General features: G+C 35.6%; 1 protein-coding gene across 1 annotated transcript in view; it reads right to left on the bottom strand.

Moving 5' to 3' along the window:
* The window catches only part of trpc4a (transient receptor potential cation channel, subfamily C, member 4a), a 51,783-nt gene extending 35,548 nt beyond the window's left edge, over window positions 1-16,235 (bottom strand). Inside the window, exon 1 of the mRNA XM_046861467.1 lies at window positions 16,071-16,235. Within this exon, the coding sequence (XP_046717423.1) occupies window positions 16,071-16,235 (165 nt within the window). The remainder of the gene's footprint in view (window positions 1-16,070) is intronic.
* Window positions 16,236-20,407: the final 4,172 nt, after the last annotated feature.

The following is a 20,407-nucleotide window of genomic DNA, read 5'->3' as shown; positions in this document are numbered from 1 at the left end:
AATGGAAGCACATTAGATCTCCAGTGCCAACTGATTACACTCTCTGTTTATACCACTTAGATTTAATCTTGATGCAGGACTGTGTGCCTCTTAACCCTGTATTTAATGTAATGTAAATTCAGGATTATGAGCTCACTCCCTGATCTGTGTCTAATGAATTTTCTGACATGCATTCCATAGATGCTTAGTTAAAGAAGCCAAGCATGACCAACATCTCAGCTTTTTGTTCCATAACACTTACTTAAACAGAATAAAATGCCTGGCTGTTGTAAATTGTAAATACATTTCAAATTCTTATTTTATTTGCATTATTTCTTTATGTACGGCTACAGTGATATCAATGTAAATTAAAAAATATATATTTTTACACTTACAACTAACCCAATGATTGGAATTTGCTCAATGCACAGAATCAAAAAATCATAGAAAACAGCTAAAACTATATCCTGGGACTACAACAGGTAAATAAAAACTGGTTACATTCAGTATAACCAGCAGCACAGTTTATTAGTTGCAACAGAAAATTGGTTGTTTGCCAACTGCCACACAAAGCAGCAGGTGCAGACGACTGACTGCTAAGATCAAATATAATCAAGACACAGGGGCTAAGCTGAAGTGTGTATCAAGGGAGAAAATTACTCAGAAACATAAATTATTGCAAACAAGATTTGTCTTTTCTTCTTCTTTTTTTCTTCATCTCCTTTTCAAATAAATCTTAGTTGTCGTCAAAATGTGTTCCAAGTAATCATTTTATTGACTCTCTTGTTTTATTTTGACAGATTGTTATTAGAGATATGTGAAAGCTTTTAAAGCTATTCGCACAAATAATTGCATTTGTTCGTGTGTTTAGATAGTTCAATGCCTGTTTATAAAGGCTGTCAGTAAAAGTGAGTTAGATTGTGTCTGTAATCAATACATGATCTACCTTTAAAAACGCCCTTCAAGGCAAAAATTGCTGCGTGATTCACTTGATCTTTCAGTAAAGTCAATACCACCTGCATTACACTAAATACACATCCAGCACAAGTTCTCTAATAAATCAGCTATATAAAAATGAAACTGGCAAGACACCTGAAATATTCAGGTGCCCAGTGGGGCCATATGTCTGAGTAAAAAGCAGAACAATGACTGTTAAACTGTCATGTTTTGAACCTTTCTTACTGTATCCCCCCTGCTCTAGTTTTGAAGCTGGCTCTATTGCCACAACTGCGTTCTCATTATTAGTCCCATTTGGTCTTCTTATTCTCTGTAACAAATCTAAAAATGACCTGGATAATTATAAACAATCACAGATCTACTTGGGTGTGTATGTACTGTATTCTATTGGGGTTTTATTTGCTCAGTTGGATCTGCAATTGTAAATAGAGTTCTCTGGCTGGTTTCACATTTTCTTATCCATGAGAGGATATATATGGTATGCCTTGAGGTCACCTTACAGCACGTATGAGTTAAGGGTTGTTCTAAAGGATCATGCCACAGTATCCACACCAGTGCTCTTCTTCTTAGTGCACTTCATTTAACCCCCTGCTGTTTTAGTAACTTGACATTTAGATCTTCTAGGCTAAGATCTTTGAAATTAATGTATCAAGATGTGGTTGAAGTGCAGACTTTCAGCTGTAATTCAAGAGGTTTAAAACAAAAGATACTGTATTGCATTAACAGTCTAGGAATTACAGTCATGATTTTACACATTACCTAATTTTTTCCATGCACAGTAGTAATTGACTGAGCAGCAGTTTAATGGCAAGTGTTATTGTCACTAAAAAATGTTTACTATGCTAGCTTCTAGGAAGTATAAGTAATGGATCATTTATCTATATTTATCAATATTTAAAAAGGTTCTGAATGACGAAACCAAAGCAAATTAGCTGGATTCTTTCATGATGAAATGTGGGACCACTAAGAGGGTATTTGGATGGTAATTCCAAACAGAGCTTCAGGGATATTGATCTTGCCATTGTTATTGCAAACCTCTAATTCCTCTAAGGGTTTCTGGCCTTTATCTTATTTATAGATTTATAGTAACTTCATTCTGCATCACAATATAAAAAAGTCTATTTCATGGCTCAATACTGATTTAATTGAAAATTAAAAAATAGTAAGATCTAAAAGTATTTTTATTTTTTTTTAAACTGTTCAAATTTCAAAATACACAATCATTACAGGCGGGTAGATATGGTCATAACAATATGCATGTTACCTGTAACAGATGAAGCATTCGTACAAAATGTCTTGTTTTTGCAATTTTTACAACCTCTAAACTTATTTCTGACAGGCCCAACATCAAGAGAGATTCATGGCCTTGAGAATATTGTGTTTCACAAATGGGTCATTGCTTGCCAAGGAAGAGTGCAATGAAAGAAATGACTATTGATTGGATGCTAGGTGTTCATTTAATCACGATTCGCTCTGAGCAAACTGTTTTAATGGAACGTTATAAGATTAAGTTTAGTGCCTTTCTTGCATTTCGTGCATAATCCAAATTCGCATGTTAAGCAATCAAACAAGATTTTATTTAATTATATATTATGTTGTATTTTAGGTACACAGAGGTGTACAATAAGGAATATCTGATTTGGTAGGAAAAATAAACCACAAAAACTATGAAAAACTTCAGAAGTCTTAGCAAATCCAATATCAGAGATCAACACAGGGGTATTAAACAAAAACAGAAGCAGAATAAAATGCAGTGCAAAAACATGTAGCCCACAGTCATCAGCTATCAGATACATGTTTCATGGTGGACAAGACAGGACAGCAAGGTGACACTAATGAGAGGTGATTTGAGACAAATCAGGTTAATAATCAGGTAAAGAAACGGATCTGTACTCTGAGGATGGTGCTCCCTGGGGACAAACAGAAAGATGTCAGCTGTAGCTGTGACACATGCAGTATTTACTTTGACATTTGCACAGCTATGCTGTAATTGCACATCTTGTCTAATCATTAAGGCATTGTTTCCTGCATTTTTAGGAATCTTAAGTCAATAAGAAGGTGTGTGTCACAAATATATTAATATAAGTAGACACATACTACTACAAGGAGAATATCAAAATAAGATCCTGTATATACTGTACAGTATATAGACATCATGTGCCCCCAAACTAAACCAGCTGTACATGCTGTGCTCTTTGCTCCACAAACCTGTAAAATGTGAGTTAATGGGCTTCAGCTTGTGAGACAAATTATGACAAGGCTGGTAATTAGGAGGAAAAGATCATGTAGGTGGTAAGTAATGCATTGCACTGGCCAAAGGCTGAAAATATGATAGAGATGGCAAGTGCCAGTAATTTGGATATCTGGCTAAAATGATCCAAGGTGTCATGGAAATATTATGACTATATCTTGGTTCCAAAAAAGGGCTAAAAATCGTGAAAGTGAAACCTAATAATAAAAAAGACGCTTGGTCAAGCTTGCACTTACAATGTTGACACATTTAATTTCATGATCAATGCAATCTACTATATTTTAAAACTTTCTAATTACAGTGCCCTCCACAATTATTGGCACCCCTGTTTAAGATGTGGTCATGGACTTCTAAAAATTCTCCTTTTTTTTAAAACAACATAGAACCCAAATGCAAAAAAAGAGAAAAATCCAACCTTTTATTTAAGTACATTACTTTGGTGGTAAAAAAATCACACATTTAGAAAAAAAAAAAAAAACTTGAAATCATGTGTGCCACAATTATTGGCACCCCTGATGTTAATACTTTGTACAACCTCCTTTTGCCAACAAGACAGCACTTAATCTCCTCCTATAACATTTCACAAGATTGGAGAACACAGAGAGAGGATTTTGACCATTCTTCTTTGCACAATCTTTCTAGATCATCCAGTGTCCTGGGTCCTCTTATGCACTCTTCTCTTTAGCTCGCCCCACAGGTTTTCGATTGGGTTGAGGTCTGGGGACTGAGATGGCCATGGGAGGACCTTGAGTTTGTGACTGCTGAACCACTTTTGTGTAGATTTTGCCACATGTTTTGGATCATTATCCTGCTGAAAGACCCAATGACGACCCATCTTCAGCTTTCTGGCAGAGGCCATCAGGTTTTTATTTAAAATATCCTGGTACTTCAAAGCGTTCATAATGCCATGCACCCTAACAAGGTTCCCAGGGCCTTTGGAAGAGAAACAGGCCCACAGCATCACAGATCCTCCACCATACTTCACGGTGGGCATGAGGTGCTTTTCGGCATACTCATCTTTTGTTTTACGCCAGACCCACTTAGAGTGTTTGTTGCCAAAAAGCTCAATCTTAGTCTCATCTGACCAAAGCACACGATCCCAGTTGAAGTCCCAGTACCGCTTAGCAAACTCCAGACGTTTACGTTTGTGAGTGTTAGTGAGAAAAGGCTTTTCCTTGCATGCCTCCCAAACAGCTTGTTGGCATGTAGAGAGCGTCTGATGGTTGTTTTGGAGACTCTGTGACCCCAAGATGCCACTCTTTGATGCAATTCTGTGACGGTGAGCTTGGGAAATTTTTTTACTTCTCTTACCATCCTCCTCACTGTGCGTTGTGGCAAGATAAACTTGGGACCTCTTCCAGCCTTGTTTGTCACTGTTCCAGTTGTTTTAAACTTCTTAATGATTCCTCTGACTGTAGATACCGGCAAGTTAAGGCGGTGGCTATTTTCTTGTAGCCATTGCCTGACTTATGAAGGTCGACACACATCTGCCTTACTTGAATGGTGTGTTCTCTTGTCTTTGCCATGTTGACAAATGGGTAAGAGAATTAGGCCTCTGTGTCATGTCATATTTATACCCCAGGAAACAGGAAATCATGAATTACTAATTAAAAGTCCCTAGATACCCTGACCAACCTTAGCAACTACAGAAAAATATATAAAAAAAAAAAACAATTACATTTTTCAGAGGAATTGTTAGGGGTGCCAATAATTGTGGCACACATGATTTCAAGTTTTTTTTTTCTAAATGTGTGATTTTTTTACCACCAAAGTTATGTACTTAAATGAAAGGTTGGATTTTCTCTTTTTGCATTTGGGTTCTATGTTGTTTTAAAAAAAAGGAGAATTTTTAGAAGTCCACGACCACATCTTAAACAGGGGTGCCAATAATTGTGGAGGGCACTGTATATTATGAAAAAACCTCTGCACCTTCTCGGTACATCACAGCCCACTCACTAAATGAAACATGAGGTGCTAATTAGTAAATCCGAGACTGCGCTACCATACAAATCTTCTGGCTCCTTGTCATTACAACCTGATCAGGAAAATGTGATATAGTAGAACAAGAAAATAACAATAATATTTTCAGGATGCCTGGGACAACTGGGTAGAAAAAAAAAAAAAATTCACTTGGTAAATATGATTATTAACAATTAAGACTTGCACTGTCTGATTTCAATACTATTAAACAGTGTACATGAGTTTATTAACACATATATTATCACAGCATTCAGATGTGGCATTCCAAATACTGACATGGATGCTATATATGTTAATATAAAAACATTACTATATAAATGCTTTGGATATACAGTATGTCAAAACAGGAAGCATATGCACAGAAATACATGATTAACTGTGATTAGAGAGATTGTTTGCTAGTTAATGAAATGCAGAGAGATTTTGCACTGTAATATATTAGCACATTACACACAGGCTCACCAGAGAGCACAGTCACTGCACTGTCTCTGGGTAGAAATTGTCAGTTGACTCTTAGAGCATATTTCCTTTGCTTGAATTCTGAGCTTAACCATAGGAACATGATCATAAGATAAGATAAGATAAACCTTTATTCGTCCCACAGTGGGGAAATTTCTATGTTACAGCAGCAAGACAAAGAAATAAAAATAAATGCAAATATATGAAAAAGAATATACATATACTACAATAACAGTATATATACAATATCATGGCAAAAACTATTCAAAGATTAGTTACGCTCTATAAGCCTGTGCAATTAATAGATTATATCTTTCTGCTCTATTGAACTTTGATTTAAATAAATAAATAAATAAATAAATAAATAAATAAATAAATAAATAAATAAATAAATAGGTATATTTTAAAGAATATTTTAACCATGAAATATTTAGCTAAATGATCCAAAATGTGCTGCTCCTTTTGTGCTTGTTACAAATAATTTTAATTTTAAGGTAAAAGAAAATTGTATCAAGTGCAATTTAATGCTATTTGTTATTTTTCACAGCATCAGTTAATAGATAATTCTGTATTTATCCAATACCAGACTGAGCAACTTCCATCAGTGCTAACAATTGTTGGATATTGTGTGTCTGGTGCTATTGGTTCAGTCATGTCTAATAGTACTGAAACAATTAAGAAATCATCAGTGACCACTCTTTTACATTTATGCACATTTTACTTTATATGATATGAAATCTGGGGACATTATGAAACGTTTTATATTTAATAGTAAAATTTATACTATCTGGGATCTAAAATTTGCAAAACTGTTTATAAATAAAGAAACATAACAAAATGCATAAGTATTCATTGCTGTAAAATGCCTAAATTGATTCTTTTGGAAATAGCCATGGTTGCAAAATCCCATTTGGTTATTGAAAATTATTGTTTGCACACATTTACTGTTGAGTAGATTTATGGGAGTTTCCTATTTTACTTTGGTTCTAGCTTTGTAGCACTTTTTTTTGTTTTATAACATGCACAATAAATTAATTTGGCATGCAGAATTTGAAACTTTGTTAGGCCCATACACTTGACCCCTTCACATATGTGTTGTTACATCTTAATTATATCACAGTGATTCTTGGATCTATACACTATTTTATTTACTTATCCCTTCTGCATGTATCAATTTTGTTCATTAAAAGACAATAAAGAAATAGCACCTTTCCTAGATATTTTCTAAAATATTTATTAAAATATGGTTATAAAAGAATTACATTTTTTTTTTTCATTTATAGAAATTGTTTAAAAAATCCTGCTGTTATCTCGACAAAATGTATGCAGTTTAAGATAATAATCAAGCATATTTTATAAGGAAAAAAACAAAAACTGAATCTATAAACAACAGCAAAAAAAATTAAAAGAAATATTTTAGAGAAGTTTTGCAGTGAAGCAGGTTTTGAGTATAATTTTATGGGATTATATAAAAAACATTTTGCAAAAGTATATTACAGACACTGATATAAAATAGAAAGTGTACTAAAGGTATAAAAATAGCAGGATTATTATTGATGTTTTTGTACATTTAGGCTAATGGACTCAAGTGATTTGTATTTGCATTATATAACATTGTCTCATACAATACAGACCAAAAGTTTGGACACACCTTCTCATTTAAAGAGTTTTCTTTATTTTCATGACTATGTAAATTGTAGAGTCACACTGAAGGCATCAAGGGCTATTTGACCAAGAAGGAGAGTGATGGGGTGCTGCACCAGATGACCTGGCCTCCACAGTCACCGGACCTGAACCCAATCGAGATGGTTTAGGGGTGAGCTGGACCGCAGAGTGAAGGCAAAAGGGCCAACAAGTGCCAAGCATCTCTCGGGGAACTCCTTCAAGACTGTTGGAAGACCATTTCAGGTGACTACCTCTTGAAGCTCATCAAGAGAATGCCAAGAGTGTGCAAAGCAGTAATCAAAGCAAAAGGTGGCTACTTTAAAGAACCTAGAATATGACATTTTTCAGTTGTTTCACACTTTTTTGTTATGTATATAATTCCATATATAATTCCACATGTGTTAATTCATAGTTTTGATGCCTTCAGTGTGAATCTACAATGAAAATAAAGAAAACTCTTTGAATGAGAAGGTATGTCCAAACTTTTGGTCTGTACTGTGTGTATATATATATAAAATTTATGTATAAAATACATAAAAGGGTAAAAAAAAAACCAGCACATATGGGGACCAAATGTCATGTTTGTTTATGTAGAACGGGTTCTTTTTCCTCATCGTCATGTGGCAGTGACCCTTACACGCTGTACTGTCATTGTCAATAAAAACAGTGCTGCTGTCTGTCAACATCACTAAATAATTCAGAATTTATAAACCATAAACGCTGGAACATCGAAACCCGATTCCAAAAAAGTTGTGACACTGTGCAAAATGTAAATAAAAACTGAATAATTAATAGAATATGTACAATTTTAATAGGAAAAGGGTTATTTTTTTAATTAATGGCTGCAAACAGTTTGTATACTGTGTGCCTGGGAACTGAGGAGACCAGTTGCTGGAGTTTCGGGTAAGAAATGTTGTTCCACTTGTGTCTGATACAGGATTTTAATTGTTCAGCTGTCCTGGTCTTTTTTGCCATTTTCTTTGTTTCATGATGCACCAAATATTTTCAACAGGTGAAAGGTCTGGACTGCAGGCAGGCACTCTTCTACTACAAAGCAAACTGCATCCATTGTAATAGGTGCAGTATGAAGTTTAGCATTGTCTTCCTGAACAATGCAACCTAATCAGCCTATATCTCTGTTAGTTTAAGTGTTTCAGGAAGAGGTAGGTCTTCACCAGTCGCTTGAAGATTGCCAGGGACTCTGCTATTCGAACATCTATTGGAAGTTCATTCAGAACCAGCCACATTAGCAACATGTGAGTAGAAGGCCAGTTGATTGTCCATAGTTACCCCAAGTTTGCGAGCAGTGTCTGAAGGGGGAGAGCAGAGAGTTATGAAGAGTTCCTGACCTGGAGATAAATCCATGTTAGATCATGTTCACCTTTAATAAATTTTTAACCTGCATTTGTGTATAATACAGCAAACTGTGTTCACAGACAATAATTTCTCACTGTGTTTCTAAACCCATGAAGTCATCTCCACTAGAGAATCGTGCCTGTTTTTAATGCAGTGCTGGCTGAGGACCCAAAAAATCTCAAGCATTCAATATTGATTTTCTCTCTTGTCCCTTGAGCGAAAAAGATTTTCTAGATTATTGGACCCTTTTGATGATGTTATGAACTGCAGATAATTTTCAAAGCCTTCACAATTTGTAGATGCAGCAGGTGGATGAAACTCTGCTTATCTTTACCGTACTTCTGAGAAACTCTGCCTCTCTAAGATACTCTTTTTCTATCCAATCATGTTCTTGACCTGTTGCCATTTAATCTAATTAGTTGCAAAATATTCCTCAAGCTGTTTCTTTTTAGTAACACTTACTCACTTGTTGCGACTGTCCCAATGTTTTGAGTGACGTGTTGCAGCCATCAAATTCAAAATTACATAATTTTTCCCTTACAATTTTACATTTCCTCAGGTTTTTTTTTTATGTTTTTCACTTTTGTTATTTCCTATGTACTACTGTGAGTAAAATATGAGTTTATGAGCTATGCAAATCAACTTTTGTTTTTATATACATTTTGCACAGCATTTTATAAAAATAAAAAATAAAAAGATTTCTTACATATACACAGTATTGTTTGTTTATTTATTTATTTATTTATTTATTTATTTATTTATTTATTTATTTATTTTATTAAACCATCTGTCCAACACAATGCAATAGTCAATTCAATATGGTCTGGTGTATATTACCCACCCATTAGGGTTGCACAAGCCAGTGCACTCTTAGTGCCCGGATAAATGGGGAGGGTTGCGTTAGGAAGGGCATCCAGGGTAAATTGTGCCAAATCATATGCGGATCACAAAAGAGAAATTTATACCGGATCGGTCGAAGCCTGGGTTACCAACAACCGCCACACGTATTGTTACCCAACAGAGTATCGGTGGAAATTGGGCTACTGTTGGCTGAAGGAGGAGAAGAAGAGGAGGAACATGTCTACAGCAGGGAAAAGAGATGTGTAGTATAGTAGAGGTTAGGATGGATACTTTAAATGTTGATATTATGACTGGTAAAGGGAGATAGTTAGCTGATATGATGGAGAGGAGAAAGGTAGATATGTTGTGTGTTCAGAAGAACAAGTGGAAAGGGAGTAAGGCCAGGAACATTGAAAGGGGGGTTTAAACTGTTCTTTCATGGTGTGGATAGAAAGAGAAATGGTGTAGATGTGATTCTGAAGGAAGAGTAAAGTAAGAGTGTACTGGAGGTGAAGAGAGTTTCTGATAAGGTGATAAACGTGAAGCTAGAAGTTGAAGAGATGATGATAAATGTCATCAGTGCTTATGCTCCACAAGTGGGCTGTTAGATGAGGAGAAGGAAAAATTCTGAAGTGAGTTAGCTGAAGTGGTAGAAGATGAATGGAAGATTGGTGATTGGGGCAGACTTTAATGGGCATGTAGGTGAAGGGAACAGAGGTGATGAGGAAGGTGATGGGTAGGTATGGCCTTAAGGAGAGGAATGTTGAAGGCAGATGGCGGTAAATTTTGCTAAAAGAGGGGAAACGGCAGTGGTGAACACTTATTTTAAGAAGAAGGAGGATTTTAGGGTTTATAAGAGAGAACGAATGTGCACACAGGTGAACTATGTTCTATGTATGAAATGCAACCTAAAGGAGATTGGAGACTTGGAGATTGGAAGGGGTTGGCAGGGGACATGGTAGCTAGACAGCATTGGATTGTGGTGTGTAAAATGGTTTTGGAGGTAAAGAAGAAGAGGAGGAGAGTGAGGACTGAAAGAAGAGAAAGATGTAGATGCCATTAACTGTAGTTAATGTTAACAGTCTGCTACATTGACTCAGGACTACAGATTGCTTCTGATCACCATCACTGTACCCTGCAACATCATATATCTGCAACAAATTGGACATTCGGTGCAACCCAGACAAGGATGGGTTCCCTCTTGAGTCTGGTTCCACTCAAGGTTTCTTCCTTTGCCATCTCGGGGAGTTTTTCCTCGCCACAGTCGCCACCGGCTTGCTCATCAGGGACAAACTTACTTATAAAGAACATATAAATTTTTTATCACCACATTATCTGTGTAAAGCTGCTTTGGGCCAATGTTCATTGTTAAAAGCGCTATACAAATAAAAATGACTTGAATTGAATAAAATGGTGGAAACTGAAGAAGGAAGACTGTCGTATAAGATTCAGGCAAAAAGTCAGACAGGGGCTCGGTGGTGGTGAGGAGGTGCTGGATGATTGAGCAATTACTGCAGAAGTGATAAGGGAGACAGCTAGAAAGATACTTAGTGTGACATCTGGAAATATAAATGAAGACAAAGAGATGTGATGGTGAAATGAGGAAGTGCAGGAAAGCATAAGGAGAAAGAGGTTGTCAAAACAGAATTGGGATCAGCAGAGAGATGAGAAAAGTAGGCAGGAGTACAATGAGATGCAGCAGCAGGTAAAGAGGGATGTGGCGAAAGCCAAGGAAAAGGATTATGAGGAGCTTTATGAAAAGTTGGACACTAAGGAAGTAGAAAACGATTTGTACCGATTGGCCAGGCAGAGGGACTGAGCTGGGAAGGATGTTCTGCAAGTTAGAGCAATAAAGGATGGAGAAGAAAACGTGTTGACTAGTGAGGAGAGTGTGTTGAGAAGATGGAGGGAGTATTTTGAGCAGCTGATGAACGAGGAAAATGAGAAAAAGAGAAGGTTGGATGGTGTGGAGATGCTGAAGCAGGAAATGAATAGGATTAGTAAGGAGGAAGTAGGACCAGATGACATACCGGGAAGGCATGGAGATGTTTAGGAGAGATGGCAGTGGAGTTTTTAACCAGGTTGTTCAACAAGATTTTGAAAGGTGAGAAGATGCCTGAGGAATGAAGAAGGACTGTGCTGGTACTGATCTTTAAGAATAAGGAAGATGTGCAGATATGCAGTAACAACAGGGGAATAAGGTTGATCAGTCACAAATGAAGTTATGGGAAAGAGTAGTGGAAGTCAGGCTGAGAGAAGAGGTGACCATCTGTGAGCAACAGTGTGGTTTTATGCCAAGGAAGAGCACCACAGACGCATTATTAGCTTCGAGAATGTTGATGGAGAAGTATAGAGTTGGTTAGAAGAAGTTGCATTTTGTGTTTGTGGATCTAGAGAAAGCATACAACAGGGTGCCAAAAGAGGAGTTGTGGTATTGTATGAGGAACTCAGGTGTGTCAGAGAAGTATGTGAGGGTGGTGCAGGACATGTATGAGGACAGTGTGACAGCAGTGAAGTGTGCTGTAGTAACGACAGACTGGTTAAAGGTAGAGGTTGGACTGCATCAAGGATCGGCTCTGAGCCCTTTCCTGTTTGCAGTGGTGATGGATAGGTTGACGGACGATGTCAGACAAGAGTCTTCATGGACTATGATGTTTGTGGATAATATTGTGATTTAGGTTGAGTAGAGAGCAGGTTGAAAAGAGCCTGAAGAGCTGGAGGTACGTGCTGGAGAGAAGGGGAATAAAAGTCAGTAGGAGTAAGACAGAGTACAGGTGTGTGAATGAAAGGGAGGGCAGTGGAGTGAGGCGGCTGCAGGGAGAAGAGGTGGAGAAGGTGGATGAGTTTAGGTACCTGGGGTCAACAGTGCAAAGTAATGGAGAGTGTATTAGAGAAGTGAAGAAAAGAGTGCATACAGGGTGGAGTGGGTGTAGAAGAGTGGCAGGAGTGATTTGTGATAGAAGAGTATCTGCAAAAGTGAAAGGGAACGTTTATAGGACTGTGGTGAGACCTGCGATGTTGTATGGTTTACAGACAGTGGCATTGAGTAAAAGACAGGAGGTGGAGCTGGAGGTAGCAGAGCTGAAGATGTTGAGGTTTTCGTTGGGAGTGACGAGGACAGAGAGGATTTGAAATTAGTTTATTAGAGGGACAGCACATGTAGGACGTTTTGGAAACAAGGTGAGGGAGGCGAGATTGAGATGGTTTGGACATGTGCAGAGGGGGGACATGGGTTATATCGGTAGGAGAATGCTGAGGATAGAGCCGCCAGAAAGGAGGAAAAGAGAAAGACCAAGGAGGCGTTTTATGGATGTGGTGAAGGAAGACATGCAGGTAGTTGGGTTGAAAGAGGCAGATGTAGACAGAGGGGTATGGAGACGAATGATCCGCTGTGGAGACCCCTAATGGGAGAAGCCGAAGAGGAAGAAGAAGAAGAAGAAGAAGAAGAAGAAGAAGAAGAAGAAAAATAAATGTTTAAACTTGGTCATTACTGATTGCCTTGAAGTAATAATGGCCCCTTTTTTTATCTAATAAAATCATACTTTTAAACTCAAAATATAAATGTAAATGTAAATTAACAAAAAAACTAAAAATCATTTGTGCTAAACAACCAAGAACATTTGAAAGTGTGAAAGTGAGCAATCTGAGGGATTTATGTTTTCAAATAGAGTGTAATTTTATGGGCATTATGTATTTGTGGAATTTATGGAAAACAGAATGCAGACAGTGCTAATTGGACACTATCTACACAATAGACTGAAAGCCTATTATGTCCCTTTGTTCAAAGACCTGTGCAATTAGGGCTCAGAATTGCCATTTATTTTCTTCAAATGCAAGCACTTGAGTTGCTGTCAGGCACATGTGAGCCTGTTTCAACAGTTGAATGACACACACTCCCTATTCTTTTTAAAAGGGAAATGCTGCACTTGTGAAAATTATGGGTAAAGAAAATACAATTAAAGTGGATAAAGTGAGATATTACAGGTGTGAATAGTTCATTTCGTTCTTGTAAAGCAATACTTCATTTATTAGGCATTGTGTCCATTTTTTATTATCTTCCGTAAAACTTTGTTTCTAATGTTTTTTACCATATTTGTAATTTTGTTAATATGCACCTAGGTGACAGATCTAAGAACTTTTATTATTGAGTATGTGGGTCTGTAAGGTTTGTGACCACTTGTCCCATTAGTAGAAGGTAGCACTGCAAATCAATACAGAGTTTGTCTGACCAAATACCTTTCACCAATAATTAAGCATTTCCATGCTAATGAGAGTGGTATCTTTAAGAGTGATAATGTTCCTATGCACAGGGCAAAATGGTTCACTGAATAATATAATGAGCAGGTTAAGCAAATTACATACTATTACCTTCACAGTCAACAAATTTTTATCTAGATTAAACTTATGATATATTTTATTTTAGACTGATATCTAACACAGAGCTCTCTCCCACTATCATAATACACATTTCTTTAACTGCAATTTTTCCTGAGTGCATTTGCCAGTAAAGCAAGCTGTCACTAAGCTGCAAAATTCAAATAACACATCAGTGAGGTAGCATTAGGTATCATTAGGTATGGCCAAATCTCTTTGGTAAAGACCAATTACCACAAAAGTTTGAACAGAAATCAGAATGCTGTAGTTTATTCAAAAATAAAAGTGAGGAAAACATTTAATAGGAAAAATAAGTTCATTTTGACTTTGATGGGTACACAAGTTGGAACTGGGCAGTGTTTACCATTGTGTAGCATCTATTACGTACATAGACATATATGTAGTACAACAGTACAAAACTGTTGTAACAGCAATTGTTTTAGCATTGTCTTACTGAAATATGTCAGGTTTTCCCTGAAAAAGATGACACGGACGGAATATATGGAAGCATATGTTGCTCTTAAATCTGCAAAATAAAATTTTGCATTGATACTGCCTATCCATATGTGCAAGCTGTGCATTCTTTATGTACAAATAAACTTTACAATCTGTTTTTATTCATGTTTTACAGAGCGTCTTAACATTTTTGCAATTGGGGTTGTACATTTGTACAAAGAAAGAATACCTTGTTGAGCTCTTGAAAATCAAAAGGCATGGAAGACCATGGAAACCAATTGTGGTGGATGACAGAAGAAATCTCTTGAAATTGAGAAAAAAAAAAACTCTAGAAAGATGTATGTGTGTCTAGGACTGTTTTGTGTGTATGTGTGTCTATATCAAAGTGATGACCTTTGGTAAGGCTCAGAAACAGGAACACCAGATAAGAGATTCCCATATACAGCTTTAAAATAAAAGCCTGGACAGATCTGGAGCAATATCCTTCTGGAACAACTTCTATTAGAATGATGTGAGATTAGAGAAAATTATGACAAAGAAAATTAAATGCTCATAATCTGAAGTATTCAAATTCATCTTATGGTGTGGATATTTACAGATGATCCCCTATATTTAATGATGATGTGACTGCTGGTAAAAGCAGAAAGATTACAGGACAGATAGACGATATTTTAAAACATATAAAAAAATTCTGTTTATATATAAATAATAATTATATTATTATTATTATATATATATATATATATATATATATATATATATATATATATATATATATATATATATATATATATATATATATATATAATAGTAATAAAAAAAAAATAATAAAAAATAAAATAATAATAATAATAATAATAATAATAATAATAATAATAATAAGGTTCCCTGGTGGTCTAGTGGTTAGGATGCGGCGCTTCAATCCCCGAGTTCGATCAGGGAACCAACCACAGCCATTAGGATTGCACAAACCAGTGCACACATGCCGGTCTCAACCCCAGATAAATGGGGAGGGTTGCATTAGTAGGGGCATCCAGCGTAAAAACATATGCCAAATCGAACATGAGGATCATAAATACGGATGATCTGCTGTGGCGACCCCTAATGAGAGAAGCAGAATGAAATTTTTAATAATGATAACTAAATAACTTAAAATAGCCTAAAATCATTGTCATGATAGAGAATAAATTTTAATGCTGAGTGTTATAGTATTAAAAGTGATTATGAAAGAAAAAAATAAATAAACACTGCAGGTTTGTTAATAATTAAAAAATGGCTGATGACAACATTGTTTTATTTTTTATATATACACTTGTCAGCAAAATAAAGTAAAATAATTTCGTATCAAAAGTATTATGTAAACTATTAATTAACACCTGGGCTTTTTATGCATTTAAGTAACTTTTTATAAACATTGATAAAAAACTTTATTCTACAAATCTATCACATTCAGTAAGAGCAATGTCAGAACTTTCAGAGAATTCCATGTCACATTGTTTTTTAGTGTTGAATAACATGATAGCATAAAAACTGATAATACCAAAGTCACAGCATATGATGCAGTAAAAATGCTAAAAGTTGTTTTTTTTTTATTATTGAGTCATCAATAATTCTTGTCCCGAGCTGACCTTGAAAAAGTATAGACTACTGTAATGCTCTCTACACTGGACTTAATCAATTACTTCTCAATCAGCTCCAATTGGTACAAAACGCAGCAGCACGTCTTCTCTCTAACACCTCCAAACACTCACACATCACCCCTGTCCTCCGGTCGCTTCATTGGCTTCCGGTGCGGTTCAGGGTGGAGTATAAGGTCCTGCTGTTTGTGTTCAAGGCCATCAATAGTCTGGCCCCGGCCTACCTCGCTGAACTTGTAACGGTCTACCAACCAGCCAAAACTGTCCGCTCTTCTGGACATACCTCTCTGGTCATTCTCAAATACAAGTATAAAAAGTTTGGAGGCCGGTCATTTGCCGTCCAGGGACCAAAGCTGTGGAACGCAATTCCAGCACACATACGATGCATCACTGTGCTGAGTGTTTTTAAATCGCAGTTGAAAACACATTTATTTATACAAACTTTTAACACGTAGCCTCTGATTCGACTGCTATTTTATTGTGTTGTTATATTTAGTTGTCTTTTGTTGTTTTTACTGGAAAGCGCCTTGTGCTCCTTTCAGCTTTTGTAAGGCACTCTATAAATAAAATTTGATTGATTGGTTGATTGATTGATTGATTGATTGATTGATTGATTGATTGATTGATTGATTGATCAATGTAGTTTAAATAGTAGTTTCTTTAAAATTTGCTCATCCCTAAATTGCATGTAGCAGCACAATGAATTTTAAAGCTCATCCAAATATTATGTTCTTAAAGTCTCATACATTTCATTATTAGAGTGGAATTTGAGACTTTAAATTCTCTAAAAGTAATGTCTGAATATATTCCATGCATGTACTCACCATTTTATTAATGCTAAACCAGCCAAGAATTTCAGATCATACAAAAAAAAGTCAAAATCAAGCCCTCTTGGTGACAAATATGTCTTGAATTCAGGGGAGAAATTTCAAGCATCACATTAGAATATGTTGAAAGTGAGTGAATAGTATATCCATGAATAGTATATCCAACCAACTACTACAGTATAACAGATATGACAAAACATTTGAATGTGTGAAAATATAAATGATTTTACATTAAATATTTATCAGCTCATGTCGTTTTTTAAAGTTCTTATATCACAAAGTGCTAGTCTAACAAGTACGAATATCAAATGTTTCTCCTACAGCAAATATTTTATTCTCTACGCATTGCCAGTCTTAAAGTGGAAATGTCAATGTCATCATCTTTCTGTGGCCTGGTCTTTTAATTTAAATCGAAACTGCAAAGGATATGCCAGATCTGTTCTGCATAAGAAAACTGATATTTCTCTTAATTGCATGATCTCTAGACTGGAATTTTTAATAGGGGTGGTTTTTTGGGACTATAAACATTTTTAGGACGGGTATGTAACATATCATATTGTAATACTTTCTTGTAATATTTTATGTGTAATTGCGTCGGCTTTAAAACACTTTAGATTTAAGGATCATTTAACATTTTTGTAAAACCAAAATGTATTTACTTACAGATTTACTGAGATTTACCGTATCTGACAAGGATGTCAAAAAGTTCCTATATTGGTAGTGCTTATCACTTTAACAGCGCTTCACTTTTTCCACCTTTTGTTATGTTACAGCCTTATTCCAAAATTGATTACATTTATTATTTTCCTCAAAGTTCTACAAGCAATAGCCCATAATGGCAACATGAAAGGAGTGTGTTTGAAATCTTTATTTATTAAAAATAAGAAATGAAAAGAAATCACATGTACAGTATTCACAGCCTTAGCGATGACACACATCTGTCTGTATAAGGTCCCACAGATAACATATGACATAAGTGCATGTCAAAGCACAAACCAAGCCATGAAGTTCAAAGAATTGTCTGTGAAACCATCTCTGCAGCACTCCACCAATCAAGCCTGTATGGTAGAGTGACCCAACGAATGCCACTCCTCAGTAATGAATACAAAAAATTATTTTTTTTATCTGACCACTTTTGGCTGAAGTGATAAATAAATAAATTTGTTCCAGTCTTAAGTATGAATAGAGGCAATGCAGTGTTGAACATTATAATGGATAAAGAACATTATCTTTAAAGCACAAATTAAGATTATGAATTTGTTTTGTTAATACCATGAACACTTAGTCTTCGTCTTCATGCACAACCCCTTGAAAGTACAAAGTAATTCCTGAATTTAGCCCACCAGGGATTGCACCCACGTAAAGACTTTTCTGTGATGTGTGAGCAAACCTTGACAGTAGACTCATGAATTCAGGAAGGCTGAAAACTGTTTTTCAATTTCTAACTCTAGATTTACATTACCATTCTGTAGAATGTTAGTGATACATGTATTATCATTCTGTAGAATGTTAGTGAACTATGTAACTAATATTTAGTCAGATTTGTGGAAGCTAGTTTAGCTCTTATGTGACAGACCATAATTATGTAGATGCAAATAGGCCATTTTCTGACAGTAAAATTAGAGGGTGCCACAAAGATCCGTCCTAGGGCCAATAGTTTTTTTTGTACATGCAACATTGTATTATCTTGGCATTATCTGTGAGATGCCTTATTGATGCCATAAATTTTTGCATATTTGTTAGACAAGATGAACCAAAACCTCCAGTTGAGGCATCTACTGTATATTACACGAAGTATTCTCACACCAAATATATTTTACATTTAGATTACAACAGATTTTAAAGTACAGAAATAGTGTTATGTATGATAGTGTTTGCAACCATGTTCAATACAAATTCCCCCAATATTCCTTAGATTGTATATAATCATCATCATCATCATCATCATCACTAAAATGGCTATGCATATGTCTGTTACACATTTGTAAAATATGGCTATTAAAATGGCTATTACACATATTTATGTGCAATACATTGCCATACTCCCTATGTCTATAATCATTTTAGAAAATGGTTCCAAAGCCAAACTTAAAACTAGCTAAAAGAAACAGTCAAAGGTAATTTGACTAGCCATGACTGAAGACTTTATATGGTCTTATCAGCATCAATCCCAGAAATCAGAATGTTGAGGTTTCAAGGCAATTCGCATCGATTTAAAAGGCAATGATTTAAACGAATTGAGGCAACAGTCATAAATCTTTATAGATTATTATTAAAACAAAAGTTTTAACCTTGAAAACAACAATGATAGCTAGAAATATGCATATTAATGTAATACAGTGCAACCTTGATACTTACGTTCTATGATCCCTTGTGAGTAACAAAAAAATTGTGAGGTTTTCTCTCTCTCCTTTTAATGGTTCCTTTTTCAAGGGGAATTGTACATGTACTTTACTGTAAACTCAACAGAAATTCTTCTCAATTACTTGTCGTAAATGTTTTATTTGATAGTTTAAATGAATAAAACAATAAAAAAAATTGTTTAAAAAAACATTTTATGTAATTTATTAGTAAAAACTCTGTTTTGAAATGTTACTCTGAACTTTTGAACCACTCGCAGCTTCTGGCGATTTATCAGATTTCAGATCCGGTTCCAAATGAAAGTCGCAAACTATCAAGGTCGTGAGTGTCAAGGTCGTGAGTATCGAGGTTCCACTATATTTGTTTAATTGTATTTTTTACAATACAGTACAATACAATACACAGCACGATGCATAAAAATGTGTAAGAAAGTGAAATGGTCAAAATAAATTTTCACTAATCCCTGTGGAGGGAAGAAGGCAAAGTCACTGGCTTCACTCACTCCAACTTGTTCTGTACAGCATCCAGTTTTAACTTGTAAGCTCAAACTGTGACGTATTCATGAGCATCTGGGGTCTTTGTGGCTTCCTATTTTTCCTTATCAGCCTTTAAGTAAGTGGCTTGTATTATGCTGTATTGCTCCAAACTGTTGATGATTGATTTAACTAGGGGCTTCAGGACAAAAAATCTGGATGTGCATTTAATTTGCATTTAATTTAATTTAAAACCTGCCTGTTTCCTATTTTTAAGTATGTCGATGGAGGTTCCAGGATTGAAGTGATCTGAGGTGGAGAACATGACAAAGTTGGTTTGAATGTAATCTTTATTAGTTGGAAAAAACATCTAAAAAGAGAATTGTTACCTTTTATTTTCTTAGTTATTTCATGATTTTGGAACCAAACCTGGAATCATAGTCAGCTGATTTAGGAATTGGCAATATTTCAAATTCATCTACTTTCAGAAATGTAGTCAGAGTTGATAGAAATGTTCAATCTTAAGAGAGGCAAAAGCAAATGTACAACACTGGGATCAATGATAATGTTGTCAAACAGGGCTGAGTATTTTACAACAAGGACACCACCTAGTTGGTGGGTATAGAGCCAGCATGTTTTTTTCACCCTGATTATACTCTAACCACTGATTCAAGTTTTTATTTGGGACTTCTGATGGATAGTTACAATGTCTGCCAATGCCCATTCATTCTTATTTCCACCCCAAATAGCACGAATGAGCTTACTTATAGCTTATAACTTGTAGTCAACTAG

Source organism: Silurus meridionalis, chromosome 11 (genome assembly GCF_014805685.1).
Source record: "Silurus meridionalis isolate SWU-2019-XX chromosome 11, ASM1480568v1, whole genome shotgun sequence".
NCBI classification, from domain to species: Eukaryota; Metazoa; Chordata; class Actinopteri; order Siluriformes; family Siluridae; genus Silurus; species Silurus meridionalis.
This window is presented reverse-complemented; position numbering and strand designations above follow the sequence as displayed.